This window comes from Elephantulus edwardii, unplaced genomic scaffold (genome assembly GCF_000299155.1).
Source record: "Elephantulus edwardii isolate Elephantulus edwardi_28Jun2011 unplaced genomic scaffold, EleEdw1.0 scaffold00075, whole genome shotgun sequence".
Lineage (NCBI taxonomy): Eukaryota > Metazoa > Chordata > Mammalia > Macroscelidea > Macroscelididae > Elephantulus > Elephantulus edwardii.
Window position 1 is genome coordinate 9,567,255 of NW_006399825.1, and position 19,485 is coordinate 9,586,739.

The 19,485-nt window shown below is 37.7% G+C and overlaps 1 protein-coding gene across 1 annotated transcript in view; it reads left to right on the forward strand.

Moving 5' to 3' along the window:
- Positions 1–19,485, forward strand: part of CD28 (CD28 molecule) — a 51,056-nt gene that overhangs the window by 20,191 nt on the left and 11,380 nt on the right. The window contains exons 4-5 of the mRNA XM_006889153.1: positions 14,601–14,960; positions 18,793–18,917. Coding sequence (XP_006889215.1) covers positions 14,601–14,960; positions 18,793–18,917 — 485 coding nt within the window. The remainder of the gene's footprint in view (positions 1–14,600; positions 14,961–18,792; positions 18,918–19,485) is intronic.

A 19,485-nucleotide genomic window follows, 5' to 3' on the forward strand; every position in this document is an offset into this window, starting at 1 on the left:
TATTGAGAGTGCCATGGACTGCTAGGGAAACAAACAGATTTGTCCTGGGAAGGGTTAAACCGGGTGGCTCCTTGGAGGCAAGGATTCTGAGGCTCCGTCTAACATACTTTGGACATGTTGTGAGGAGAGACCAGTCCTTAGAGAGGGACATCATGCTTGGGAGGGTGGAGGGACAGCGCAGGAGAGGAAGACCCTCTATGAGGTGGATTGATTCAGTGACCGGGGTAATCTGGATGGGTGTGTCAGAGACGGTGCGATTGGCACAGGATAGAGCAGAGTTTAGGGCTGTTGTATATAGGGTCGCTATGAGTCGCAAGCGACTCGATGGCACATAACAACAACAACAGCAACAACAACAACAACTGAACTATTTCTCCTCCGAGTTACTTTCTGGTAGCTGCATGTAACATAATGTATATTATTAAAAGGGTGAAGATTGGCGTCTCATACTACAGTGCCTAAGTGCACAGGAACACAGGTCAGGGTTAAAGGCGGAGCTTTTAGTAGTCCTGGCTGACATTGAGTTGTTTAGTTAATGTCTTAGCTAGTATTCTGTTCCCGTTTTTAGTAATTTCCTCTTTTGAATTGCATTCTCTTTACCAGTGTCTGTCACTGTTGAGTGACTGGTTTGCAGTGAGCCCATGTTTATCACAATAGAACTCTACCCCATGAAGTTTGCAACGGTTGATTTTCATTTAATTTTTTTTTTTAAATAGATCACCAGTCCTTTTCTTCTGGGGTAACTCTAAGTATACTTGAACTACCAACTTTTTTGTTAGTAGCAGGTTGACTATTTGCAAGGATCCAGAAATTTCAAGGTCTTTTTGTTGTTGAGTATCATAAAGTTGGAACCAACTCATAGCTGACCCTCTGCTGGGGGTTTTCAGAAGCGGTTGATCAACTGGGAAGAGATTGCCCTTCTTTCTCCCAGAGTAGCTGATGGCCTCGAACTGCATGCCTTTGGGATTGCAGCGCAGCTTCTTATCACTAAATGACCAGGACAGCCCTTTTTAGATGTCAAGAAATCATAATATTTTTTTTTGACAGGAGTTTATGGGTTTCATATAACTCATAGCTGTGATATAAATAAAACAAAAGTTGGACAGGCCTGGGTGCTTGGCTTATCTGTGTCTTTTGATGGAAGTTATTGCTTCTGTCACAATGGCTTCTTCTATAGAAGTTTCTTTCCTAGTGGTTTCAGTAGTCTCTATTCTTCTCCTCTCCTTTTAAGATCTAGAAAGGTATTAACTCTGCTACTGTGAGACCCAGCTTCCACCACTCTCCCTTGTAATTCTGCTGTCTCCACAATTTTGGCAACAGTCGTTTTGTAAATAAACCCTATATTCAGAATTTAAGCACGCTATGCATGTTCTGTTTGGACTCTTAAAGAGATGATGTTTATGTATGTATTCCATGTTTATAAAAAGTTATTGCTTTTTAAAGAGACTTTCCTTAAATCTCTATTTGTTTTGAAAAGAGGGAATATTTTAAGATGGTAGTCAATAGAAAAGTATTTATCATTTCTATGCAGTTATTTTGAAAGTATAATTAACTTTTCCCACTTTTTAGATAAATTCAGAGTTGGTTGCCTTTTGAAGTTTCATTAATTAATTATTGAAGATGTTTTCAGAGGTTATTATTATTATAAAAAGCCTAGTATTTATCATCTTAGTAGCTCAAAGAGGATGCAGGAAGATGTAGCCTAGTGGCGATCTAAGCCACCAGTGGAGTCATCAGAGCCATAAGCAGTTGAGGCTCCCTTTCCTCTCAGAAAGTAGGGTGTCTCTTAAATTCCTGAACAAATACTGAGTTATTGGCTCATAAGTCTGCGAACAAGCAGATGACCACATGGTGAGGGGTACCTGGATCTGAACAAGAAATATACTCATAGGAAAGTTACGGTAACTCAACCAACTCTGTGGTCAGGAGGGAGGTGCTCTTCTGTGCCAAGGAAACCAGCATACCCCTCACGTGTTTGCAAAACATCACAAGGCAATATGTCAAAAAGAGAAAGCTTTCATTTTCTTTAACTTAACATGTTAAATTCTGTTCAGTCAAGACTTTTTTTAAAAAAGGAAACAACAGGATTATGATACTGCAACCTGATTTTTAAACTGCGAAAGAAACCTTGACTGTGTTGTGCATGGGTGGGAACCACTAACGTTCTTAAGAGGCTCTGAAAGAAAATTCACTTTGGTAGTGAAAAGTGTGGTAGTTTGCTTTTTTTAATTTTCTTTTCGAGACATGATTTATCAACCTTAGCATTTTTATCTTTTTTTGGGGGGCAGATAAATATTTGCCATAGGACTATCCTGTGTTTGTTAGAATATTTAATGTTGTGGTTGTTGTTATGCATCATCGAGTCACCTGCAACTCATAGTGACCCTATGTACAATAGCTCTTAAACCTGGCCTATCCTGAGTAAGTCTCACTGTCTCCGACATACCTACTCCCATATCTGCAGTTACTGTATCAATCCATTTCATCTGGGGTCTTCCTCTACTGCACTGTCCCTCCACCCTACCAAGCATGATGCCCTTCTACAAGGACAGGTCCCTTCTGGCCATGTGCCCAAAGTGTGTGAGATGAAGCTTCAAAATCCTTGCTTCCATGGAACAGCTTGGTTTTACTCTATCTACGACAGACCTGCTTGTTCTCTTGGCAGTCCATGGTATGTTCAATACTTCTCTCTGGCACAACAACTCAAAGGCATTGATTCTTCTTCTGTCATCTTGGTCATTTTCCAGCTCATAGCAAGTAAATGCAAAGACCATGCCCTAAATCAGGTGCATCTTAGTCTCTAGACTGACATCATTACTCTTTAGCACTTTGGACACATTATTAATTAATTGCAATGCCTAATCAATATATTTTATATTGTCTTTCTCTTCACTCAACTTAGACTACTGAAAAGTGTGTTGTTGCTATGGTTTTTGTGATAACTTTCACATGTACACTTTAGTCTTAAGTGCTTCTTATTTGTCTCTGTGGTTCACCAGTCTCTACATGCAATTTTAATTTCGTATGGCATATAACCAATATTAAAATGACAAACAAAGTATTTTAAAGATGTCCTGCAGTTAACTTAGGACAGTGAGATTTTTGACTGGGAGGTAATATTATGTGGTGATTAATGTCCATATTTTATCCCTCTTGTACACATGGGCAAACTGAAATGGAAGTGTTGCAATATACTAATTGTTTATAGAACTGAAATAGTGTATAAGATTTATTTTACATGAACATAACATCTGTAGATCTTACCCATGATATCTGTTTGGAAAGAAGTTCTGAAATTGTAAGTAAGTGTTCTGCTTATGTTATTAGGTTGAGAAATGTTTAGAACTATGCTTTTCCCAAATTTTACCATGAAATCAATTAAATTTTTCTGAATGAACAAAGTTGTTCTTTTTATTCATGATTTGAAGCACAGATTCTAGAACATATTAATAGATATATATATGTCTATCAAATTAAAGGTTCACTTAAATCATCTCCAAGTTTTGGTCCAACTGAACTTTTTTCTCAGGTGGGTTCCAGTAAAATGGTGGATGAAATGAGAATTATTGAAGTCTACTCTTTGTCTCACTTTACTCGCTTATTCAACGATATTCTCCTTTGAACTATAGTGGTGGTGAAAAGTATGGAATATACCATTATTGCCAAAAGAACACACAAATATGTCCTGGAAGAAGTGTGGTAAAAGTGCTCTTTAGAGATGGGAAGTATGAGATTTTGTCTCACATATTTTTGGAATATTTTCAGGAGAGGACTAGTCCCTGGTAAAGGACATTGGAAATTTGGGGGGTCAGTAAAGGAGAGGAAGACCCTCTATGCAGTGTACTGACACAATAACAGCAACAATGGGTTTAAGCACAGCAGACATTGTGAAGCTGAGGCAAGATAGAGCAGCTTTTCTCTGTTGTGCCCAGGGTTGCTGGGAGTTGGAGCTAACACAAAGGCTCCTAACAACAACAACAACAACAACAACAACAACAACAACAACAAACTCTTATTTCAGATGCTTACTACCATTCTATCAGATCCAACTTTGAGAGGATCAAGAATCAGCTGTTGATTTTACATTGAGATTCTGATGCAACCTGGCATTGAAAGGGAAAAGAATAATAGATTAAAAATCATGAAGCAGGAGCTCAAGTTTCAAGGGTCCTTTACTTGCCGTGTAGCCTTTGAAAAGTCACTTGACTTCAGTTTTCTCCTCTGTAAATGGGAATACAAATTACTTTCTTGACAATCGATTTCACAGGTGAGTATGGTGCAAAAGGTTTGATGTTATATGAATTTAGACCACAGTTACTAATCCTCAAGTTATTTGTAACTATGCTTCTGTCCCCTCTTATTCTCATGGAAGCACAAGTGACTTTTAATTTTCTTGAAGTCAACTACACCACAAGGTTTACTTACTATCTGTGGGAAATCTTTTAGGTCTCCTTGTCTCACTCATAAGCAGCAGATAAGTAACTTCTCACCTCCAGTTTTATTCTTTATGTTGCCTGTTTTCATGCAGGAGTTGTGAGGAAAAGAGGTTTGAGGTTACTGCTTCCTGTCTCCACACCTTTAGCTAGTTTAGCTGCTAGGAAAGGCTTTGAAAAGCAAAGCACTAAATGAATCTTCAAAACAACTAGTCAGCTCAGAGAACTGTCAACCTAGTCAGTATTTTGATACTGTAAGCAAATGAAACCTATGCGTTGGCTTTTAACCTAATTAGTTTGACTTAGATGGACCTGGCCTAATCACTCACAAGACAGGGGAAGGGAAGGAAAAGGGTGGGCCAACTAAAATCGAATTAAGCTAAGAATTATGCTTTCTAAACTTAGCACAAACTAGAAAGTTGAAAGGAACAAAACAGAAATTGGTATGGAAATGTAAATTGTTTCTTTAATTTCTACTGAATCTCATCTTTACTTCATGGCTGTCATTGCTCCGAGTTCTCAGAATCTCAGAGAACCAGGTGTATATCAGAGCCAAATATCACTTGATGTTTTGGTTTCAGCCGTGTTGATTATCCACGTCATTACTTCATTTCAGTAAGGTGAGAGGTATGTGTCTTCACACATGCTCCTTTTTACGAAAAAATAAAAGAAGTGAAGCTATCATGTCTATTGGAAGTCATAATGAACTTACACTGTTACTATCACTCAGTGCAAATAGTTATTTTTTTCTACACTAAAAATGAATTTGTTTTGTGGCTCTCCAAAGTAGATGTGGATTCTGAGGTCTTATGATTGTGATTGTGACAGCTTATGGGAAATTTCCCACTGGGGTTTCTGTGAGTGCGTGAGATGAATCAGGGAAAGACCAGATGCTAGAACTGTTGAAACACAAGAGGTTCTATCAGCAATGTTGAGCTCAGCTTGTACCCTAAACTAGTAAGCTGCTAGCTACACAGTAACAAATATTTAGCAATGATTTCTGGCATATTATCTGTGTTTGGGGATCAGATGATTTAAAAATTATCTGTGTTTACATGGAAGACGGAATAAAATAAACATCAACAGATTAGTTGGTATTTAATTTTTGGATATGTTGTCAACCAAGAGACCAGGGAATATGTAATTGTATTAGATACTGGAATCGTGGCTTGTTCTTCCTTAAGAATTTTCTCAATGGAATCAAAGGAATAATGACTTAATCTCAACACTGCTGAGGTCTGAATTTTGGAGGCTCCATGGTGGGGCAGGAGAAAAAAAAAATCTTTCTATTAGTTCACCTTATTCTTCCTTGTGAGAAAAACAGTCTCAGGGAGAAAGGCCATTGATTTTTCTTACTGGAAAATAACGAACACTGTCATAAGCTCTAAGTAACCATGTTTCCAATAGCCTTGCTGGTAATCTGCACTTTCTGTGTGATCCTTTTATACCTGAGGTCCAACTTTCACCTGAGTTTTTGAGTTGTTTATTAAGGTAATGTAATGAAGGAAGAAGAGATGTGTGAGAAACTAAAACAGTGTTACTGATTGGTTTGAGTGGAGTGAAAATGTTCACTCCTTATCTCCCATTCGTTACATCCAAATCAATACTGAGCTTTGCCACTTTCCCATTCATTACATCCAAACCAATACTAAGCTTTGCCACTTTCAGCCTTAATTATTTCTTCTTTCTAATGGTAGCTCCGGCCCTTATCACCTCTTGCCAAGAGTAACACAATTCTGTGCTAACATGTCTACATGCTTTCACTCTTATCCCCTTCACAATGCTTTCCTCATTTTTGTTGAAGTGAGCTATATAAAATCAAAACCTGGACATGCCACTTTTTCCCCTGCTTAAATCCTTTACTAGTTACCTGTCACAAGAGAATACAAGCTCCCTAATATGTGAGTCTTGTTCACTGTGCCTGCTTTGTCTACTGTAACATATGGGCAGCTGAATGAACATAGCTGTAAATTTCCTTCATCTGCCATACTGTTTCTTACCTTCATATTCCCACCACAGCTTTCTGTTTTTGCATTCTGCACATGACTTCTATGTCACCTCCACACGTACACACACACATAGACACTCCCACCTCATCCTACTCCCTAACACATTGGCATATTAACCTGGCTAGCTTCTTCTCAGGAGAAAAAAAAATAATTATTGAATCAATGGATGCATAATCTTCCAAGACTCAGGTCAGAAGTCATCTCTTCTTAGATATCCTTCTCTATTTCCCCCACTGTTCCCAGAAATAATTTGTATATCACTGTGCTATTACTATTTGTTAACTTCATAGCTACAAGTTTTTCTTTCTTCCTCTTCAGACTGAGATGCCTGAAGACAAAACAGAAATGAAGTCCTATTCATTTTGGGAAATACTTTTTTTTCTCCTATGTGCCTCTTGGAAAGCTATCCAATGCTGATTTAGACTACTCAAGTTTCCCTAGAGCCTCATTTAGTTTCAGCATTCATACTCCCCTTTTTGTATCCACAAAGAAGTCCCACACTCACTCTTTTCTTTTATTGGGCCTCCAAGGTAGAGCACAATGAATTTGAATGCTTATTGGAACAGAATCTAAATCCTTAGCAGCAGAAATGGTTCCTGGAGAACTCAGGAAGTAGACAGACAATGTCCTTAATGTGGGGATATGTTGCCATTTCTTGATGAGATTGGCTGTCAGGTTGTCCTTCATGTTAAAATATGGCCAATGACTCCTGAAAAGAAAACAATGAAAATAGAAAACCAAAACCAAGTTGGGTTTTCACATCATAGCAGAGAACTCATTTCGGTTCTTTACATGTTTATGTTTTGGTGCTCTTGGGGAATATTTGTTGAATGAATGGTAAATGGAGCTTAAGTTGTTTTTAGGAAAAGGTCTTGACAAAGATTTAATGACATTGTAGTCAAGCTCAGAAGCTGATAAAAGCAGTATAGTCAAATCACCATCTTCCTCTTGCTGCCTTTCTATTATTTGTCCAGGATTACATCAACAAGTAAACTACAGCCCTTACTCTCAAGACATGTGAAAGCTGGTTTCCTAGAGAAATACTCATGAATCAATAGTGCACTAAATGGAATCTTGTGGAGTGAGAGGCATTCAAAAGGTAGAACCTGGCCACACAACAAGTGAATGATAGAGGTAGTAATTGTTTGAAGATTAGTGAAAGGAGAGGAAGTCACTATGCCATGGAGCTAAAGGCATAAAGTTGATTTTGGAGACAGAAGTGCTCAGAGTGTGTTCCTGGAATCCTGGCTTTAATGGTCAGGCTTAGTCCAACTTAGAGCTCCTTCTTATTGTTGTTGTGGACTGTAGAGTCAGAGCCAACCCATAGCTGACCCTTGAGTGGGGTTTCAGAGGCAGATTGCCCATCCGTCTCCCTCAGCACAGTTAGCTGTTGGATTTAAAAGGCATGCTTTTGGGATTGCAGCAGAGCTTCTTGCCTCTAGGCCTCCAGTGCTTCCTCCAGAAATTCTTAGAATTTTAATTTGAAAAAGAATTTAAAAAAACATGTTGAAAAGCCTTTGAGGGCCTATGCAGTTCAGGATAAGAAGTGAGGTTGAAAGCCTATGGAGTTCAGGATAAGAAGTGAGGTTTCACCTGTTAGACCACTGATTCTCACCCTTGGCTGTAAAATTGGATCATCTGATTGAAAATGTTGACACCTGAATCTCAGACTCAGCAATCTGGCATTGTTCTGGAGTATTGCCAGGACAAGCAAGAGTTCTTAGAGTTCCCTAGGGGTTTATAATATTCTGTAAGCTTGAAACATTTGCTAAGCCATGTTGTTGTTATCTGACTCATAGTGACCCCATGTGACAGAGCAGAATCTCTCAATAGAGTTTCCTATGCTGTAATATCTACAGCTGGAGATCTTCATGACTTCATTCTATGTAGCCACTCGCAGGCTTGAACTATCAACTTTTTGGTTAGCAATCAGTTACTTAACCACTGTGGTTTTGTTAGGCCAGAGTGGTTTTTCAATTCTAACTGATTACTTGAATTAATTGAGGGAACACAAGAGTAAGCCTCAGAAGAGGAGATAATGTTTGCAACTCATATATTTGATAAGGAATTTGCATCCAAAATATAAAAAGAATTATTACAACCCAGCAGTTAAAAACCAAATAATTCAATAAAAAATGGTAAATAATCTGAATAGACATTTTCTGTAAAAGAATATACAAATGACTAATGAACACATGAAGGTATGCTCAATATTGTCATCATTAGGCAAAAAAAGCAAATTTAGAAACCTCACTTTGCACCTGCTGCTGCTGTTGTTAGATTCACTCAAGTTGAGTACAAATCATGGTGATCCTATGAACCACATAACTGAAACTTGTCTTATCCTGTGCCATCCTCACAATCTCTGATGCACTGGAGCCTACTGCTGCAGTCACTGTGCCAATCTACCTTGTTGAGGTCTTCTCTCTCACTGACCCTCCACCTTTGCAAGCACATGATGGTGTTCTTTTCCAAGGAATAACCTCTTCTTTGGTACATGACCAAAGTGAGATGAAGCTTTATCATTTTTGCCTCCAAGGAGCACTCTGGCTATACCTTCTCCAAGACCTATCTGTTTTTCTTTTGACAGTCCGTGATATTTACTACTCTTCTCCAATACCACAGTTCAAAGACATCAATTTCTCTTCTGTCATCCTTATTCATCGTTCAGCTCCCAGCAGCATAGCAAGTGACTAAAAAAGACCATGGCCTGAATCAGGCACACCTTAGTCCTCAAACTGACATCATTGCCCCTCAATAATTTGGAGATGTCTCTGGCTGCAGACTTTCCAGTGCAATATGTCTCCTGATATCTTGACTGCTGGTACTAAGAAGTACTTGGTACTTAGATTCAAGTAAGATTAAGTCATTGACAGTTGCAATCTTTTCTTCATCTATTATGATGTTGCATATTTGTCCAGTGGTGAGAATTTTTGTTTTCTTGGCATTTAGATAAAATCCATATTGAAGGCTACCATGTTTGTTCTTCTGCAGCAAAGCACTTCAAGTCCCCCTCACTTTCAGCAAGCAAAGTTGTGTCATCTGCATAATGAAAGTTATTGATGAGTCTTCCTCCAACTCTGATGCCATATTCTTCTTCACAGATTCCTGCTTCTTGAATAATTTGCTCAGCATACAGAATGTATAGGTCTGGAGAGAAGTTACAATCCTGACACATACATTTAATTTAAAATCAAGTAGTGTTCACTTGCTCTGTTTATACAATAGTCTCTTGTTCTAGTTATGGGTATCTTATCAACACAATTAAGTACTCTGGAATTCCCATTCTTCTCAACGTTAGTCATAATTTGTCATGAGCCACACAGTCAAATGTCTTTGCATAGTTAATAAAGCACAAATAGACACTCTCTTGCTATTCTTTGCTTTCAGTCAAGAATCTTCTGACATCAGCAATGATATCTTGGTTCCATAGCCTCTTTTAAATCAGGCTTGTATTTCTGGTAATTTTCTATCTTTGTGTTGTTCTAATCATTCCGTCTCCCATACCTCCCTCTCATATTGGTAATTTTAAAAAATAATCTTTAGCAGTATTTTGCTTGCATGTGATATCAATGATACTATTTGTTCCACATTCTGTTGAGTTATGTTTCTTGGGAATGGGAACATATATGAATCTCTTCCATCCAGTCAGCCAGGCAGCTGTACTCCAAATTTCCTGGCATAGACTGGTGAGCATGTCTGGGGCTGCATCTGGTAGCTGAAACATGTCACTTGGTATTCCATTGATTCCTGGGGCCTTATTTTAGTGCCAATGTCAGTGTAGTATGAGCTGCTTCTTTCGTTACCATTGACTCTTGATCATATGATGCTTCTTGAAATGTTTTAGTGTTGGCCAATTCTTTTTGGTACAGTGATTCTGTGTATTCCCTTGATCTGCTTTTGATAATTCCTGCATCATTCAAGACTTTTTCTATAGCATCTCTAAATATTGCAACACAAGGCTTGAATTAGTTTTTCAGTTCTTTCTAATTGAGAAATTCTGAGTGAGTTCTTTTCTTTTTATTCTCCAATTCTAGGTCTCTGAATATTCTGTAGGCTGCTTTGTCTTCTAGAGCTGCCCTTTGAAATCTTCTGTTCCACTCTTACTTTAACATCTTTCTCCTTTATTTTGGCTTCTTGATGCTCTAGTGCCATTTTCAGGGTCTCTTTTTACATCTATTTGGCTTTTTTCTTTCTTCTCTGTCTTTGGAGTGACCTTTTGCTTTCTTCATTGATGATATCTTTGACGTCATCCCACAACTCATTTAGTCTTTGATTTTTGGTGTTCAATGTTTCAAACCTATTTTTAAGAAGATTTTAAAATCATCTTGATTATCCTACCCACTGGGATAGCTATAATAATAATAATAATAATAATAATAATAATAATAATAATAAAGGGTGGGAAATAACAAATGTCACCTATGTGGAGTAACTAAAACCCTCAAATGTTGTCAGTGGAATGTAACATGGCACAGTTGCTATGTAAAATAGTTTGATGGTTCCTCAAAAGTTAAACATAGACTTTACATATGACTCAGCAACTCTGTTCCTAGATAATTCTCCAGTATAATTGAAAACATGTCTACACAGACACATTCTTCACAATCGGTCATAGTAACAGTGTTTATAAAAGTAAAATAGGAAAAGAATTGATCAGTAGAAAACAAAATGTGGTGTACTTGTACAATGAACATTATTCGACTGTAGAAAGTAATGACGTTCTGAAACAATGCTACAACACAGATGACTCTAGAACACTTAAGAAGAATAAAAAAAAAGTCATACACTAGAGACTGCATTTTGTATTATTCCATTATACAAAGTTTCCAGAATAGACAAACACACATTCTTGTTGTGAGGTGCCATCAAATCAAGTCCTCCAGGACTCGTAGTGACCTATGAACAATAAATCTGAACTTTCCTCTATTTGGCACCATTCTCAAATCCATGGAGACAGTAATAGTTGCTATGGATTAGAAAGGGGCGATGAAACAGTCTGAGTTTAGATAGTAGAGACTGATGTACAACTTTGTGAATTATGCTAAAATCTGCTTAATTGTACACTTTAAAAAGATGAACTTTATGGTATGTGAATTACATCTCAATAATGTCACTATTAAAGGAAAAGAGGAAAGCTAAAACCCTAAAAACAATTTTAAAATGTTAAGTACACAGATAATTATTAGCATATCCCAAAATAATAGCAAAAAAAATTTTGTTTTCATTGAAATAACTCCCAGTTAAAATAGATTCAAGGAGAGTTTATGAGTATAGGTATTGGTACTTAAAATGAATTCTTGATATTCAGCCAACATTGAGAACTAGATAGAAAATGAAAAGCTATCAGTGATTTAATTCTATTTGCTGAAGAAGAGTACTGGATACACCATGGACGATTAGGAGAACAAATAGATTCATCCTGGAGAGCGTTAAACCAGGCTGCTCCTTGGAGGCAAGAATTGTGAAGCTCCGCCTGACATATTTTAGGCATGTTGCCATGAGTCCTTGGAGAAGGATATTATGCTGGGAAGGGTGGAGTGTCAGCCCAAGGAAGGAAGACCCTTGATAAGATGGATTGACTCAGTGACTGGGTTAATAGGTGCAGGTGTGTCAGAGACAATGGAATTGGCTCAAGATAGAGCCAGGTTCAGTGCTGTTGTTGTACATAGGGTCACTATGAGTCTCAACTGACCTGATGGTACTTAACAACAACAACGACAACAATAACATGATGCTCTTTCTTTCTAAGACAAAACCAAAACATCCATGTTCTTGAATTCAAATCTCTATATAACTGAATACATATTATTGCTGAATCATAAACTACATTGAAGGGATTCTTACTTTCTTGACGTCACAGTGTAGATGTATGGAATTATTTGCTCCAAATAACCACCTTTTCTTTTAAAATGTTAAGTACACAGATAATTATTAGCATATCCCAAAATAATAGCCAAAAAATTTTTGTTTTCATTGAAATTTGAATCTCAAGGTATTTCTCAGGTGCTGGTGGTGGACTTGAATTTCAGTCCTGGTTTTGCTTACCATTTGTTCAATGCCTTTTAGACAAGTCATCCAATATCTCTAGGTCTCATACAGTCACTCATTAAACACACAAATACATTTGAATAGATTTTTAAATGCCATGCAATGTGTCCCAAGAGTAAACAAGATGGATATATTCTTTTTTTCTAAGGGAGTTTATAATTTGGTTTCTGGTTCTTTGACTTTAAAGGGAAGAAACTGAACTAAATTGCCTTGAGATTCTTTGGTCTTTTGCTGGGATAACATAAAAGTAGAAGGACAAATATTATTAGTTTCTTAAGGAGGCTGTTCTCTGACAAAGTCTTTGGGCTACCTTTTCATTTCCCTCTTTACCCTGTTCATGGAATAGCCAACAAAAAGAGTCAAAATATTTCAGAACACTTTAATTCTTTCACAAAAACCCGTATCACGACTTAAAAACTGTTATAGTTGCCTAGTTATGTCACGTATTCAAAGCTATTTCCAAATATTCTACTCAAGAAATCAACCCAATGCAGGATTAATATTTTTAGGAATCTGAATAGATTAAAAGTTTCAAGGTGCAAATGGTAGTAATTAATGCCAATTGTTGTTGTTGTTATGTGCCATCAAATTACCTGTGACCCATAGTGACCCTATGTACAGCAACTCTGAACCCTGCCCTATCCTGAGCCAGTTTCACTAATTCCTACACACCAACCCCCATTGCCCCAGTTACTGTATCAATCCATCTCATCTGGAGTTTTTCTCTCCTGCACAGTTCCTCCACCCTTCCAAGCATGATGTCTTTCTCCAGGAACTGGTCCCTCCTGGCCACTTGCCCAAACTATGTGAGACGGAGCTTCAAAATCCTAGACTTCAAGGAGAAACTTGGTTTCACCTCTCCAAGACATCAAATATTTGTTTTCTTGGCAGTCCATGATATATGTAAGACTCTTCTCCAGCATCACAATTCAAAGGCATCAATTTTTCTTCTGTCATCCTTAGTCGTTGTCCAGCTCTCTGATGCATAGCAAGAAATTGCAAAGATCATGGCCTGCATTAGGCACACCTTAGTCTCTAGACTGACATCATTGCTTTTTCAGCACTCTGGAGAGGTCTGATGGCAGGTTTCCCCAATGCTATTCGCCTTTTGATTTCCTTACTTCTGGTGTTAAGAGTGTTGGTTATATTCTATCTTCCAAGTGAAGACATGATCCATTATTTTGTTCCAAAGGAAAGATAAATAGTATAATATTTAAACTCTTAAACTCTTGTTGTTGTTATATGCCATCAAGTCAGAACTTACTCATTGCTGATTAGCAAGTTTTCAGAGGCAGTAAACCACATGAAGAGAGATTGTACATTTTTCTTTTAAAGAGAAATGGATAGATTCAGAGCCCATTCCTTTGTGTTGACAGTGCAACTCCTTACCACTGAGCCACAGAACTCCCTCTTGTTGTTAACTGCCCTCAAGTCTGCCATGACTCATAACAACCTATAAACAACAGATCTGAACCTTCTCTTATCCTGCACCATCCTCATGATCCAGGATAAGCTCTAGTCTGTTATTACAGTCATTATATCAACCCAATTTAGTGAATATCTTCCTCTCTCACTCTGCTCCTTCACTTTGTCTGGCATATTCATATTAATTTTATTTCTTCCTTTGTCCATCTCTCTCTCTCTCTCTCTTTTTGGACTTGTCCCTACTGACAACATGATAAAAGTATGTGAGATGAAGTTTCCGTTTTACCATTCAAGCTTCAAAGGAGCCTGTTGATTGTACTTCAAGTCAGATTGGTTTGTGCTTTTGGCAGTCTATAGGCTATTCAGTACTCTTTTCCAACATCACAGTTCAAAGGCATCAGTTCTTCTTCTGTCAACCTTATTCATTGTCCAGATTTTAGATGCATAGGGAGCAATTGAAAAGACCACATCTTAGGTAAGTCAATGTACAATGCACCTCCTAGCCTTTAAACCGATATAATTGAACTGTAGGTATAATTATTTTCCAAAGAACTCTTGTATCTTTGTCTGCCAAGAGACCTTGTTAGAGTTCTGCAGAGTTTGTTAATTAATATTTCTTGTTTTCAGAAAAAGGAAAATGATTCTTATACCCTTGTTCTAAGAAAATTCTTTTTCCCTCCAGAAAACAAGATTATTGTGAAGCAGGAGCCCAAGCTCATAGTGGAGAACCGTGTCGTGAATCTTAGCTGCAACTATACTAACAACCTCTTTTCAAAGGAGTTCCAAGCCACCCTTTATAAGGGAGTTAACAGTAATGAGGAAGTATGTACTGTGAACGGGAATTTTTCCCATGAGTATCAATTTCTTTCAAAACTCAAAGGATTGAACTGTGATGGGACCATGGACAATGAAACAGTGACGTTCCGCCTCTGGAATTTGTCTGCTAATCACACAGATATTTACTTCTGCAAAATTGAAGTCATGTACCCTCCTCCTTATATACGTAATGAGAACAACAATGGAACCATTATCCACGTGAAAGGTAACATGTAGCTCTAAAAATGTACCAACCTAAAAAAAAAAAATGTACCAACCTAAAGAAACAATTTTCTCTTGCAGTCTTGAAAACTAGGTCATGATCAGGGAAAGAATTAAATAAGCCCCAGATTAGGTGATGTTAATAAAGTTGAACAATAGTTTGAGGGATTTTTTTTTTTACTTTAGAGGCTGTATTTTGAATGTTTTTTCTTTGTTTACTGATATTTAGTGAGAGGATAGAGGATAAAGTCACAGTCTATAGGACTAGATTGTTCATAGAATTATTCTCCATTGAGCAGATAATGAGGGGAAAAAGAGTTGAAAACTGTCATTCAAGTGTAAGCTCAGCCACTGTAGAAAATCAAACAAATGCTACCTCCCACTTCTCTGTCACCAAATATCAATTCATCAATGCAAATGAATATGTGATCAATTCTGTTACACTCTCTTTCTGTTATCAGTTGCACATGCAGCCCTTCTTCCTACTACCCTAGCCACTCAGAGCTGGGTCAGACCTAAATTAAAGGGCATAGTCTTCCAGACTGCCATCTCAGCCCAAGACTTCAGACAGCATGCACAAGTGTGAGTCCTGTGCACTTATCTTACTTCTGACTTGCAGTCTACAAATTCAGAGTTTTCCTTCTACACTTTTAGGATTGTTGTTGTTGTGCCTTGTTGAGTCGGAACTGACTCATAGCTGACCCTAAAGCAAGTTTTTAGAGGCAGTAAATCAGAAGAGATTGCGCATTCTTCCCTCATGGAGCTGCTGGTGGATTCAAACTGTGTCCCTTTGTAATTGTAATTCAGCTTCTTATCACCAGGCCACCAGCGTTCCCTTGAGGATGCCAGCCATAGATTCAGGGCTTTCCAGGGCACCCCTTGCTTCTGATCTGCTGACTTTTACTATTTCCTTGGGTTGAATATTTGATAGTATGACTCAGAACTCACAAAATCACTTATACTTAAGATTACAGTTTTATTATAAAAAGATGGACATAAATAAAGAGATGTATGAATAAGGGCAGGGAGGATTCTCAATGTACAAATATCCCGAAAAGGGACCCACTCTTGTCTTAAACTGATCAGCATCTTTCACCAACTAGGAGACTCATAAAGCTACTGTGCCCAGAACATTTCTCAGGGCCCTGTGACATGCGCATGATTGAATTAGTCTACCTCTCCTGAGGTCAACTGATAATCACAGAGTGGCCTTTCTATTTGCGTAAACTCTCAGGTGTGATCTGGACAACAATTGACAGCAAAGTCACCTGAATTACTCTGAAAATTCCAAGGAAATTACATGACATTAATGTAAACCTCTCACTCAGGTGCCAACAAGGAGCAGCTGGGTTGAATGGATCAATATTCAGGAAGGACAGGTTCCATTCTAATTCATAGACTTGGGCTCTTAGTTTCTTTGTGTTTCATAATCTTCCTCTACAAAAGTATTCTCCTCTTTTCCAAAATTAGTCCAGGGACTGCTGGACCAGAGACTAAGGGACATGAAATTTGCTGTTAACTAACTGATCTTGAGTAACCCCACCTTTTCTGTGGCCTAAAACTCAAATACTATTAAGCAGTGTTTGAGAGTTCAACTGCTGTCCAGTTGGAATCGACTCATAGTTCACCTTCCCATGTGTTTCTAACGGTGTTAAGCCATATGGGAGAATATTGCCCATCCTTCTGGTCAATTTGAATAGCCAGAGAGACCTGGCCTTTGGGCTATTAGCAGCATAACTCTTTATAGACACTACACCAAAAGGTAAGCCTTTTGGAGAAACAGAGGACATAAATCTACTGAGATTTTCAGTTGAGATTGTATTCTTTATAAACGTTAGGAAGGAAAATCATTAGACCTTCAAACTCAAAGAAAATAAATTTATTACTAGGAACAAACAAAATTGAGAGATGTCATAGATTTTTTTTGTTTACATGCTTCATGCATGCACTACAGTTTTTTTCTTTTGTAGAATGCTAAATAAGACTTGTAATCAGTTTTATGTTTATTAGTACTGACATAATTCCTAAAAATATTCCTTTTATGTCATTTTTTTCTGATGAAAAATAGAATTTAAATGAGGAAGAGACCACTGACATAATATAGCAAAGTAACTTCCAAAAAAAATAGAGATAACTGTTGTTGTTGAAAACCCTATGTAGAGTAGAGATAACTACGCATTATAAATATTTTGCTTATTCAGTCCCATTCAGACTTTTAATATCTCTAGTGTCTGGGCAGAATATTATAGTTAGATCAACATAAAGGGTTTGAAAAGGCCATGCAAGCAATAGATATTAAGACTGATACATTTTTTCCTATGTAATTTGTCCCTTATTTTTGTCTATCACTTCTATAGTTTTTCAAGACAGAGGGGACATTACTCACTCATTGCTGTCAAGTAGGAACCAACTCATAGCTGACCCTCCCCTGGGTTTTCCCAGCTGTACATCACACTGGAGGTGATTGCTCATCTTGGTGGATTCGAACCTCCAGAAAGGCACAGTTGATTAGCTGCACACAGATTAGCAGCAGGGCTCTCTATGGACTATGCCTTCAGAGCTACCTGTGTGCACAGGTGACTACTATTTTTAGAATACATTTCATTTCTGTTATTTTTGTCCATTTTTTGCATGAAACCACTGCTACCAATTTGATCTCAACTCATAATGATCCTCCATTAGGTTTCTGAAGCTGTGAATATTTATGAGGGGAGGCTGCCCAACTTTCTTCCAAGGAGCAACGAGTGGATTTAAATGACCGGCCTTTCAGCTAGTGGCACAATATGTAAAGCACTACACCACCAGGGATTCTTCTTTTACGTAAGAAGGGTCCAAGTCAGATTCACAGACTTTCTGTTCTATTAACAATACTTTCAAAATTAAGTTACTTTTTAGATGGTAGCATTAAATTCAAGAATTCAGATGACAGCATTCTATTCAAGAGTGTTAGAACTGGGAGGAACATCAACGGCCCTTTATCTTAATAATTTTCAATGTTATAAATCAAGCTATGTTTCAAAGGACACCAAAGCCCAGACTCCCTTGCTAGAGATCTCTCTGTAATTAATCTGAGTACTGGGCAATAGCCTGCTTACAAACATCCTCAAGTAATCCAGGTGAAGCCAGGATGGAACATCATTGGGCACACTGATGTTGGGTGTTCTTTTCCATTATAATTTGCTGTGGCTCTTAAACTGAGCTCTGTAGACTCCAGCATCACATTTCTGATTCCCACTGACATAACTTTATGGTCTATTAGGTTGGAATTGTAATTAAAACCTTACCTTTTTTTTTAGATTTTTTTTTTTATTATTTTGTGCGTGTACCGTCAAATTGGATCTGACAGGTACAGGAGGAGATTGCACCTCCTTCTCCAGCAGAGCATCTGGTGGATTTGAACTGCATACCTCTGGGATTGCAGTAAAGCTTCTTGCCACTAGGCCACCAGAGCACCCTCAAAACCTTACCTTTTGATTACCAGTTAGGTATTCTGATTGATATATTAGACAGATGATTTTCTTAAGACCTAAAAACTTGTGTTTTGTTTAATTTCTGTCAATGATAAATCTGGATATAAATAGCTTAGGGTCTAGATGAACTGATTTCTTGTTGAGATGATTTGCATTAAGACACACTGGAAGTTACATATGTAAAATCAGATTTAATAAAACCAGATTAAACATAAAAATGCAAATCTACATTCTCTAAGACAGTGATATTTCATATTTTGCTCATATTCTTTTTTTCCACCTCTCACATTCTTTTATGATGTTCAGAAGAAAATGTATTCAACTGCCATTCCTGTGCCATTTAACTCACTCTTTTCTCTTTTTCAGAGAAACATTTTTGTCCACAGCCCCCAATTCCCGAGTCCTCTCAGCCCTTCTGGGTACTGGTGGTGGTTCTTGGAGTCCTGAGCTTCTATAGCCTGATAATAACAGTGGCCCTGGCAGCTTATTGGGTAAGAGAAGCAACACTGCTTTTACATAACTTTACTAATACCCATATAATCTGAGTATACTGTAGAATTTTGTGTATATGGTTTATTTTCTATTTAAATGTGGATATTTTCTATTTAAATGAGAACTTTTTTACTGACTAGGTTTGAGTGGATCTTTTCTCCTCCCCCTCCCACTATGATATTAATTTCATTTTTCTAAGGGCTCATATTACAAACATTAAGCCCACCATGAGCTTTAAGCTTGTGGGCCCAAATTTGCATATTTAGGAAGAGAAAAGCAAACTGTGGTCCACGTACATGGATGATTGCTAAAGGCTCATATTAATCACTTAGTTTTTAAACTTCCACAGCTTAAGACGGAAATGTCACAGGTCTTTGATGTCTTTCTGGATGTCCCACAGAGAGTCTGTACTCTTCTTGAGTTGAACAAACTCATCACCTTTCAGGTTCTGGTTGGTGACACTGGTTAACCCTCAAGCATTCAGAATACATGAAAGGTTCAGGAAGACTTCATTCTCAATGACCTATCTCCCCTTCACCATTGTTGAAACTGGATGAATCCTGGATG